A 12,604-nucleotide genomic window follows, 5' to 3' on the forward strand; every position below is an offset into this window, starting at 1 on the left:
GGGCGATTCCACGAAAAGTGGTCCTGAGTGACTAAATTTTCAAAATTATCGTAAAATCAAAAATGACACAATTTCGGAATCTAGAAGATGTACATTTTTTAATAGTTAAGATAGTTTTTTGAATTACAAAAAATATTTATGTGAATTCTAACAAAAGGTGGAACACTATGAATTTTAACAGGAGTTCTCTTCTTTGTTATGTTATATTCCAATGGAGTTCTTAAAATATTAAAGAGCAATAAAATAGTTTTTAGTAATAAATATAACTATTTTACTCTTTTATCATTGTTTAATGTATTTTTTTAATTTGGCCTAAATTTTTTTGCTTGTTTGAAAGTCGATTAATCAAGATAGTCTAATTTCCCAGTAACACACGTAACATAATTTTGCATTTTTTTCTGTAAAAACTTTAGTAAAAAAGAAAATTTAAAAATTTTTTGTTTTATAAATTAAGAAGGCAAGATATGCAACGGAAAAAATTCTCGAATTAAAACTGCCAATAGTTAAAATTTTATAATTAATTTTATTCAAGGTAACACACGTAACGAAAAGTTACGCGCGTTACTGTTATGTGTGTTAGAGGTACTTATACACTTTAATTATTTATTTATTTTCAATAAAAAATTTTAATTATGTTCGGACATTTTTTATAACCGCCGCGCAACTTCAATGTCACAAATACGGAATTGTAAGATTGTGGTTTTTCGTAAAATCAGGTCGGTGTAAGCATTAATAAAAAAACAGCATAATAAGACGATAATTTTGAAACTTTTGGAAATTAATTTTCCCAAACTTCTATTTGTTATATGTTTATGTAGAATATTTCGACTGCATTTGCTAGATTATTATAAAATGGATAAGTTTAAAATAGTGTCCTTATCTGGATTTAAAAGAATAAGAAGATGAAGAAAAAAAGAAAAGAGCTTTTGATTCTGCACTTCAAAGGAAAGAAAATAAGGAAATAAAGAAAGTTAGATTTGAACTTTCAAAACAGATTGATAATGATGTAAAAGGCTCACCACTAAGTATTTCAGAGGAACTTAAATATTAATAAATGGATTTTCTTCAGAAGTTAGATTGTTTATACTATGTGTGTATTGAAACAAGAGCTGGTTCTCTGGATTATTACGGGAAAAAACGGGCAATAAAACGAAAGAACTATCTAACAATGTTTCTAAAAGAAGCTTTTACTGCTTTTTGTCAGTTGCATCCTAAACATTGTTTAATTTTCCATATTTAGTGCTTTATGACTAAAAAATTTATTGCTACTGTAAAACTTAGAATCAAAACAAATATCATGAAATTTTTATTCTTTAACTGGAAGGCTAAAATTAAGTTTATGACAATACATGGTGATGGTAGAAGTATTTATGTATATAAAGTAAAAGAAATTTTGGATCTAATTGTTGGAAGGGTGCTTCTGATACTTACAAAAATTTCTCATTGCTTGTTATAGGCTTCTAACCATCTTCTATTGTAGTTTGGTAACGATGAGAAAAAGATGATAATAGCTCACAATAAAAAACGATTTATGAATTATTTATGATTTTCTAAGCTTTTAGAATATGAATGCAGGAACTTTATATATGCCATTATTTGGGTTTCTTATGTTGTTTTTACTTTATTTATACGAGGATTTCATAATAAAAGGAAATTTACATAAATTATTATAACTATATATTAAATTTTAAGGATAATCATTTTTACAGTTTTAATCGAGTCATCTAGGCAAGAAAGTTGGAAGAAAAAAGAAAAATGGGCCTGAAAAATAAAATGTAGATTGTATAGTAATTCTAATGCACATTCACAAGGTTTATATAATTTACGATATTACTTTTTTCTATAGCTGAAGAAATTGCTGATTGTTAAGTGGCATTTTAAAAACATTGAAATATGCTATGTTTAAGAATAGTATTTCGTTTACATAACATTTAATAAAATGTTCAGAAATTTTAAGATGCTTAAAAATATTAACTACGTATTCGTATTAATAATTATAAAATATATATTGAAAAAATTTATAAATATATTATTCCAAATCTATGCATACTTGTGTATATTATTGAAATTATATCAATTATTCATTGGACATCGACATTCATTGAATGAAATGTTTCATTCAAATTTCTTTACTAAATTACGAATAAATTTTTAAACGACTAAAAAAAAACATCGCATTTTTTAATTAAAAAAAAGATTAGCAATCGCTTATTAGCGAAATATTTTGAATTAAATTTTACGCTACGCGCGTAAGTCAAGTTCCTCGTAAGTTAACCACATTTTAATATTAATCACCCCATTTAAATATTTCCTCATTGTCACCAAATTATTTTTTAAAAATAATTAATTTTAGTTTTTCTCAGCTTCTACTAAATAAAAACAGTTAAAACTTTAGAATTTTTAATAGAAAATTAAGTAGATTAATATGGTATAAAAAAATTATACCTCATAATTTAACATTTCTTCATCTTCAATTAAATTAAAGGTTAAAAAGTAATAAATAATTACTAAAAAATTTTTTTTGCGTGGAATTTTCTTTGGGTAAATGGGTTTATAAGTGGTGTAATTATTTTTGAATTGCTTAATTAGTTTTAAAAATATAACAGAAAGTAAAATTAACATTAAGGGGTCCGAACTTTGGATCGCTCTCCTGATTAAACTATGGGGACTATATTTCCCAAATTGTGGCTACCCCCTATATTTTGAAGGTTGAAAATCCAAATATGTAAAACAAATATATGTTTATTCAGAGAAAGAACGTTTTCGTGTCCGATTACGTAACTTCATTAATAGTTAGTACTGAATAATTTGCATATTTAAGGTGCGGGAAAATCCGATCATTAGAACGAAAGTTAGTCAGGGTGATATCTTTTCTCTTTTTTTTTTTGCCGACTGCACACCGTCGAAGAAGTGACCGCTACATTGGCGAAATCACCAGGCATCTCTCTTTACTGTGTCAGCAGTTACGGATATCCGAGCAACAAGTTTTTCTAAAGAATCTATGGGACCATCGTCGCAGATGATGTTCTTCATATGACCACAAAAGAAAAAGCTCAGACATGACAAATCGGGTAAATGGGCTGGCAAGTGGACTGCCACGTCCTATCCATCACCAACAGATACATGATATCTGAGGCGTTACGCACATCTACACTTTGGGCGTGTTGGCATTAGGTATGGCCCAATCAGATGATCATGCACGATTTCGGTCCAAACATTTAGATTGAAACGTCACTGGAACAAACGTGGACGTACTGCGTACTGATTTTCAGTTGCTCACACATTATAGAAATACCATCACGTGTGAATGAGCATTCACCAGGGAACAATACATGTACACAAAAATGCGGGTTCACAGCCGTCTATTGCAGAAACCACGTAGTAAACTTGGCACGTGTCTGGTATTCCGATGGTTTCAGAACCTGAACTGCCTGTACATTATAAGGATGCATTCCTTAATCTCGCAGCACTCGCCACACAATATTAAAGGAAATGTGAACTGCTTTGGACAGTGCCCGCTAACTGGATTCACGCCTCTGACTGATGCGAAAGTCGTCCGTTATAAATGACGCTCTGACACTCTTGCCAAACCCAGTATCCTGCATGCAACTTGGAAAGGAGCATGCAGGAAGGAGCAACCGTCCATGTAATACTCTCTCTCTCTCTCTCTCTCTCTCGGCCTTCTCATTTGAGTACGCATCCATCTCATAGGTGATCCACAAAGAAAATGAAGGCAGTTCGCTAGGAGGCTAACTCTAGCACGTTGTTACTTGCGTTCGGACCAGGTTATTGTGATTTGCGCTTCTCTGGTTGTGTTCCATTAACACCTAACGCATATATTATGATTTTAATGACATCTTTCATTTAATTAAACAATTTTTTGCTTCTATACATAATGCCTAAAATTGTAAAAGTACTTACATATGCACACGCCTCATTCTCTTATATTTTCCTACATAAAAATTATTTATTTTCAGAAGGCGTTACTATGAAACTGAAAGATATTACGAATTGTAAAACATAGGGAAAAAATACTCTAGCATATAAATATTTTCCAAGTTATTTTAGGCAAACTTAAGCACTAAAACCTCAAAAATGCAAAATTATAACATCATAGCCTTATCAGACTGCTTGCTTTAAAACTACACAGTGATTAGAAATAATATGAACACATGTACTATAAAACTTTAATGCTTATTAAAGTATGAAAATGATATGAACAACGAAATGAAGTGATTCAATGAATGCCAATATTAAAATCGCTAACATATTTACATATTTTCAAAGTGACCACTTTTAACCTTAATGCAAAGAGAAAACGAGCGGAAACTCACATTCGGTTCCATTTATTGCCCATTAATTATTTTGATATATATTATATTATAATGTTTATCACAAAATATTATAATGTTTAGCACAAATTCTTGTTATCAAGATAAATCAAATGTAAATGTAATTGAATACAAGCCTGGTGAAGCTGTTTTTTGTGCTATGGAATGTGCCGTTCTTGAATGTCTATAGCTTTGTGTGCTAAAGCAGTATCTTGGTTGAAGTTCCACATTTTATTTGTACCAATATTTTGTAACCAAGGAACCGTAACATCTTCCAAGAGGATATGTTGAGTTAAAAAATAGTTATTTCTTGTCACCCTGCATGTAAATAAAGATAAGTTTTCGATTTACTTACTTCCACGGGAAGCATGTTATCACATTGTAAAGATCTGTTGCAAGCTTCGACAGTTTTATCTATAAAAAAATAGCGTGATTTAATGAATAATAATTAATTGAAAAATTAAAACATTGAAGCAAAGAAGAAAAAAAATTTGTCGAAGGATTATACCTCGGAAGGATCCTGTGCTATTTGTTCCTCGACTTGACTAGGACTTTTAAACCAAATTTTGTAAGGATGACACATGCCTGCATATGTTTGTGTCACAATAAATAAATGAATCTAAGTAAAAAGATGGTGGGATATGAACCCGCTTCCGCCATGATTCAATCTTAAAATGTTGGAAAAGGCTGTAGCAAATGCATATTTTTCATAATTTTAAAAGTTGATAAATGTTAGCTCTTAGATTGCATAGAAATGACAACAATTGCCAGATCAAAATAAAGTTCACACGCGTTTACTGAATTAAATATAGGTTATTAAACTAAACATTTTTTCACTATCTTAAATTATTCTAGTGCTGTTAAACCGGCTCTTTTGATAAAATTACCAAATTTTACCTTCCAAATAACATGAAAACTGTTTACTGTTTTTTTTCTAAAAGTAATAACCAAAGCACTAGAGTAAAAATTGTCGAATTACTTGGCGTTCTTATAAGCGAAAAAACACGGTAAATTTTACCATATTCTGGTAGTTTTGGCCACATTTTTTTCTCGGTGTAATTTCTGGTTATAAAGTACTCGGTGTACTAATATGAAGAATTTGGAAAAATAATTTTCACTTAGTTGGCTAAGCTGTCTAATCCTCTACAGAAAATGAAACCTAGTGCAGCAAAGTTCTAAATTTTAAGCTCTTCATGCTACATTTTTGCTATCATTTATAATATCAGAGACAAGCCAATTGTTTTAAACATGGGGCAGTATCTTTTTATTATCTATTCTAATGCAGTAGACTCTCCAGTTCTCAATATCCATGAAACGCAACTCCTCCAAAATAATGCAAGGGTGAAATGTGAAAGTGAAAACATGTAAATAAAAAATACTAATGCAATAATTAAATAATTCTGCTCCATAAAATATGTCGAAGTAAGGAAAACAAAGCATGAAAAAACAGAATTTTATTATTTTTTTCTTTACAGAAAAAGAAAATCCTTTTTTTTGCTTAGCACTTATTAACGGAATTCAAACCACTCAGGAATTGATATGTTTAAAAGGTTTTGATAGATTAAAAAAAAATTTTATTGAAAAAAAACCTTTACTTATTTAATAGTTAAGATGATGGTTTCGTAATATGTATCAAAGATTTCAATACTTTTAAGACTAAGTATTTCAAAATTTCAGGTTTTTTACATTATTTTTTAAATATTTCCTTTAAAGAATTAGGGATGTGATTCAACTGGTACGCGTATACCAACTAAATCATATCACTGATTATATATAAAATAAATAACATTAATTGTTAATCTAAATATAACATTAAAATTTATGCGCATTCTTTTGAATTACAACTGAAAATGAAAATATAAGCTTACTTTTCCTCCGTTTCAAATTGTTCAACAAAATTTGCGTAATTTCGATCAATAGGAATATTCACTGGACTGCAACGAAATATTTCCCAACAATGTTGGTAAATCTAGAGTCTACTATAGTAACATTTTTAAAATTATCCATAATGAACAAGAAAATATCATTCTTATGTTCTAGATTCAAGAACATAAGAATGATATTTTCTTGTTCATTATGGAATATTTTAAAAATTTTATTATAGTAGACGCTAGATTAACCGACATTGTTGGGAAATATTTCGTTGCAAGATAGTTGTGTTCTGTATAATATGATATGATATGATATGATATGATATGATACAAAAATACTCACTAACACACTTGATTATTTTTAAAGCTTCTTTTAAAGTTGTTGTAGGCATAAGGGTTCTTCCAAGATGAATGCTTTCAGCAGTAAAAATTATAAAAAATATTCCTAATAAGTACTTCATGGTTAAAAATTGAAATAACTAACAGCGAAATAAATATCCAAAAAATGGTTAAGATTTCATTCAAACTAAACTCTTTATCCAATTGAAGCAAATTGTATTAAATAATTTCAAGACGATCTTTATATACTTCACAAATTTTTCCTGCATTACATGCGTATATTTCGATTTTTTTTCTATACTTTATGATACATTTAATGGGTTTTTTATAAGCTATGACAATATTCTATAAAACTAACTATTACTTATCATACATATCTTTTAACTCATTTCTTACTTATCTAAACAAATAAATAATACATGAAAGCAATAAATTTCTTCTTATGTCTCAAAAACGAATTTCGTAATATTTTCACAGGTTCACATTTTAATCTCGAAAGGCATGAACCTGTTTCTATAAGATCTTATCTCCCTATTTACGTCTGGAATCTAACTAATAAATATTTTGGCCTGTCTATAGCAGTGGTTCCCATTTTTTCTCTACTGTGGAACCCTAAATAATTGGACTTTTTTTCAGCGGTACCCCGACTTAATAAATAATAAAGTATATCAAAACGATATAAAATAAAGCATATATAAGCAATTATGAACGTTTTAATGAATAAAAGACTACTTTAATTTGAAAATATTTATAAAGAGAAATGGTATTTCTTTTTTGTCGTTTTTTAATTTAAAATCTTATATTAGGTTTTACATATATTATTAGGTTATATTTAATAAGAATTAACAGTCCTGAAACTTTAACTAATTTAGTTTAAAATTTGTTTAGGGGTGTATACATAAGCGAAAATGAAAACATAAATCCCGTTTTGTTTTTTGTTGAAATGAAAGCTGAAATAACAGTTATAAACATTGAAATGGTTACCAGGGACGCACATTTCTTTAACGAATTTAGTTATATTGTTTTGATTTGCAGAAATTTTGTAGAATTTCTCATAAATACAGGTTCCTTTCAAAATATATTCAAGATATTGTTATTTGAAAATTACTATTTTATTAAAAAACATTTTACTATTTCTTTTTTATTTAAAGTTTCTTTAATTTCCTTAAGACAACCAAAATATTAAATAAATAGAAGGTTATTAATTATGTCTAAATGTAAATAATGTTTCAAAAATTATCACTGTGAGGTACAAAAAAGTCTTAACTCTCTGGTACCCCTTTTACTTTTTCAGGGAACCGCAAGATTCCGCAGAACACCATTTGGAAACCACTGGTCTATAGAATTGAGTTTCCAACTATTTTATTTTCTGAATGCCATTTTATTTTAAATCTAAACAATCACCGTAAATGATAATTAAAGGTTTATATTTATCACATTTACGTTTAGTTTGTTTGCATTCAATTAGATAATTTCTGACAGAAAAAATTTAAAAAATGAAAATATATTTTCTTAAGCCACGTTTTAGAATTATTTTTAAACAATTTTTACTGAATCTTGATTTAATCAGCTTTGCGGAAAACCACAAAGTAAAATGTCCCCTTTCAGAAATGTTTTTGTACTTAAATCTTAGAAACATGATATTACAGTGTAAATAAAACATTTTGGCGCTGCTTCGAAACAAATTATGACGCTTTAAAATACATGTAAAATATAAATAATAATAGTTGCAATAATAGTTGCCACTAAATTGAATTTTTTAAAAAAGGTAAAATGAATCATTTTTAAAAAACGCTTTTATGGGCTTTTAATCAACTGTGTTAAAGTTTGAAAGAGTACCGAGGAAAAATTCCGAAAATGGCCAATGTTTTAGAAATCAATTTTACAAAAACAAAAAAATGCACAATTAGCTACATTCTTTTTAGGAAACGTGATCATTTGCTTTCGCTTTATTTCAAAATTAGTTACAAAATACGGCGTTACTTATTCTATAAACAATATGGAGCCTTTTCAACTCAATTTTTTAACGAGTGATTTTTAATTTAACTGCATTTAGCTGCTCTAAGTTATTAGTGACATCTACTGACTATCTTTTTAACTAATTTTAAAACTTTTTGAGAATGAACAATATAGTTTTCAAAGCAAAGCGTAGCAGGAAACAATATATCCAATAAGTAATTAAAAAACAATTTCAATGTCTTAAAAATACTTATTTCTAAATGATTACGAGAATATTTCCGTAAAGCCATATTCAAGAAAAGGGGGGAAACTTCGAATAGTTAACCCTATATGAGGTACCGCTTCTGCATGGAATACTGTACTTGTGCTTAAAAAATATTTCCTTTCTCAAAAACAAAGCACAATTTTTATTGTTTTTCTTAAATGTCCTCGTAATGCAAATATTGAAAATATGACACTTTTAAAAAAATATTTAACACGATTAAATGTTTATAATTTTTAAAAATTGTGTTCAAGTAACTAATTTTCAAAACTATCAAATTTCCTTTCAAACTTAAATTCGTCTTATTTTCTTTAAGCCAATAATTCTAACTATTATGATAAACTCTCTTCATATTTTATCGATACTGACTCGTTAATATAAAAATTACATAGACTTAATCATATAAAGCATTTCCGGGACATTATCTAGGAAATATTTCATTTTACTTGCGAATATCAGATTTCTTATAATTATTTCATCTTCAATTTTTTTACATTCTCTTATAATCTTACACAAAAAATTACGAGGAAAAGAAAAATATGAATTTTCATTTTAGAAATTATTAATTATTTTTTGTAATCTTAATATTAAATAGAAGCTGATAAGAAATAAAAGGCACGGCATTTTTGTTCAAAATAAATAGAAATATTGAACTTTGAATATAGTATTTTCGAGAAGATCAAAGGCTAAAAGCATAAATACTTTAAAAATTTCAATACTTGAAAATTATTCAAAAAAGTTTTGTGGGATTTTTTTATACCACAGAGCTTAAAACAACACATGCTTTTTAAAACGTTTCAAAAATGTGACTGTAAACGTACCTGTGACCACTGTAAGGTCTCAAAGTAATCAATGGAAGAAACAATCTTACCGGAAAAATAAATTGAAAGATTGTATATGGATAGAGGAGGAAATAATATTAATAACTTTATTTATCACACATTAAAATCAGAACATAATAAATTCAAAGCTTCGTAGGTACATTAAAATCAGTTTACTCGTATTACGATGTCTGTTTACAGCTCACTAGTAGTAATCATAAATCGTAGATATTTAAACATTTGTCTAGACCATTTAACAACTTAATAATCGATCAGTACATACAAAACACATTATTTCTATAAACACATATTAATAGAAACATATTTTCAAAATGGACCATGTGCAATTTTTGCCACATTTTGATATAAGATAATTATTTAAAACCTTTTTACATTGATAAATATACAAAGAGTTCTATACAACATTTTTAACTCGAAAAAATCGTCTGTTGAAAAAAAGCTTGCCTGAAAATCTAAACAAGCTCTGAAATTGAATACTTTCAGTGATATAATAGTAGGTAAATCGTAGAATTTGTCGATTCAGAAGCCAATCACGTTTGACGCGTCGCTTACAGGTATCCAATTAAAAGTGATTTTTGCCTTTCTTAAAAAACTATGCCTCTAAACTAATAACTTAAAAACTTTTAAAACTATATAAAACTATCACCCAATGTTATTTCTTTTCTTCATAACTAGGCTGAATTTCATAAAATTTAGTAGCAGTAGTTCCACAAAATAAGCAAATTTTTTCATATAAATAAAAGAAATTATGAAGAAGAAAATTTTAAAATAAGTTTTAAAATCTACTTAAAATTTGTAAAACAATTCAAAACATTTTCTTTTGTCTTTTCTCCTCAGATTAAAAAGACTAATCATAGTAAAAATTATTAGTTTCTCATAATATTTTAATTAAAAATTAAGAAATATTGTTAAAAAAATATGTTTTAATCATATTTGAAAGAGAATTTTAAGAGTTTTTATTTTTCAGATTAATATTTTTTTCTTCTAAGTCTTCTTGCAAAGACCTTTGAACCAGAAATATTAGTTTCTTTTTAATGGATATGAATACTTATTTTGTATTCATATCTATTTATGATATTATGATTATTATTATATAATGCAGTCTTTTTCATTTTATGTATTTTTTATCACAACAGCTAACTTCTCTTTTATTATGAATCATACTTTGGCACAACATATAAATATCTTCAAGAACCATAACACTCTCAAAAAAACTCTCATTTTTGGACGATTCGGACATTTTTATGCTTTTTTTTGCAATCATTTTGTCACAAAATCACATTATTTTTTTTTAATGTACCCAACCCTCATCTATTTCATGGTACAGCTTCCTCATTAGTTGCGTCAATATTCAACTTAGGTAAATATTCAACTTTTTTTAATCTGATATTACCCATTTGCAGTTTGACGGGATGATACAGGGGTTAGTGAGTTCTTTTGCAAAGCAGGTTTGCCGATTCCGAGCTTAAATCCTGGTTTTCACTGAAAACTCAAACTCATTCACTCATCAACTTTTTAAATTTTGGTGTATTCCCTAATCAATTGTGTTCATAGATTTCATTTAGACGAAATGTTCAATCAGAGAATTTCCCAAATAACATTTTCATCAAAAACGAAAAGTTTTTGCAGTTTTCCCAATATCCAGTTTTTGCAGTGCTTGCTTTAAAAAATATAAAACAGGTTAATTAAAAAGAAAAAAGTAATTATATTCTTTTTATTACTTAAAAATAATAGCGAAATTTAAATACAACTTCAGTAAAGTTTTTGTTTTAATGAACTAATATAACGTTGATAACTTGTTTTTCAGAATCTCACTCAATGTCTCACATATAACAAAAATAACTGCTCACGAGAAACATTTTGTTTATTCTCATCATGCTAACAAGCTTGTTATCCCAAATTTCTTATTTATGGGGACAGTAACAATGTGTTATTATCAATTATTTAAACATGAAATTTAATTATCTTATTATCTCGAAAAGAAAGAATGTAATTGAAATTATACAAAAAATGGAATTCAATTTCAGTCATGAAGTATATTTTCAAAAAAAAAATTTTCTCATCATTGCATCTACAAACTTTTTTAAATCCTATTCCGTTGATTATTCCCATTTATTTCGTCAGTATTCGAATGAAAATATTTGCTTTGAAAAAATAATTATCTTCGTATCTGTTAATTTAAGCACGGTATTCGAATATCAAACTCATTTAAATTAGTTGTTTATTTTTATATCACTGGCTTAGAAAAGTCTTCCATAAAATTTTATGTTAGTAGCTGAATTTTTTAAGTTTTCTTTTCAGAATTTAAGTAAAGTGTATAACAATTTTTGTTTTCATTTTTCGTCACTTAACGGACATTTTCTCAATCTTACCTTAATTATATAACGTCCCCCTCTCTAACACAAACTTATTTCTTTAAGTCATTGGCTGAGATATTTTTCATTATTGAGATTCTTCTTTCGCTTCTGTCACAAAATCAAATTCCACAAATAAGTTTTGGTTTACCCTTTAAAAATAATAATAAAGTACTGAATTAGAAGAAAACAAACATTGTAAAAGCACAAGGAAACTTTATTATTATGAACATCAAATTATTTTTTGCTCTAAATTTTTAATTAATTAGCAAAATAACAATGAAAAAATAACATTTGGTTAAACAAAATTAATTTCGGTGTGAATAAGACCAAAATATACAACATTTGACTCTTTCATTTCGTAATTTTTCCCTCATATGATAACAGCTTACCGGAAATTCTGGTTTTCATAATTTTAGTTTTTATTACCACACATTTAGTTAAAATACAAAACTGAAAAGCAAATTTAGCAGAATAAACGTTTTTTATGCTCCGAGAAAAAGAAAGTATGGTCAAAACTACCTGAATATGGTACAATTTATCTAGTTTTGGCTCAATGGAAATTTAGTATTTCTAATTCAGTGGAAACACCATAAAGCTCGGTAATTTTTACCGAAGTGCTTCGGTAAAAATTTTGCTTCGGTAA

The 12,604-nt window shown here is 27.7% G+C and overlaps 1 protein-coding gene across 2 annotated transcripts in view; it reads right to left on the reverse strand.

Moving 5' to 3' along the window:
- Positions 1-9,633, reverse strand: part of LOC107441972 (uncharacterized) — a 16,188-nt gene extending 6,555 nt beyond the window's left edge. The window contains exons 1-2 of one of the 2 annotated variants that reach the window (XM_071180552.1): positions 6,546-6,779; positions 4,687-4,745 (exon numbers count right to left, since the gene is read on the reverse strand). In XM_071180552.1, the coding sequence (XP_071036653.1) occupies positions 4,687-4,745; positions 6,546-6,663 (177 nt within the window). In that variant the 5' untranslated portion in view covers positions 6,664-6,779. Of the gene's footprint in view, positions 1-4,686; positions 4,746-6,545; positions 6,780-9,583 lie in introns of those variants that run through there. The other variant, XM_071180555.1, reaches the window with a different exon arrangement.
- Positions 9,634-12,604: the final 2,971 nt, after the last annotated feature.

The sequence above is a fragment of the Parasteatoda tepidariorum genome, chromosome 1 (genome assembly GCF_043381705.1).
Source record: "Parasteatoda tepidariorum isolate YZ-2023 chromosome 1, CAS_Ptep_4.0, whole genome shotgun sequence".
Classification (NCBI taxonomy): Eukaryota; Metazoa; Arthropoda; class Arachnida; order Araneae; family Theridiidae; genus Parasteatoda; species Parasteatoda tepidariorum.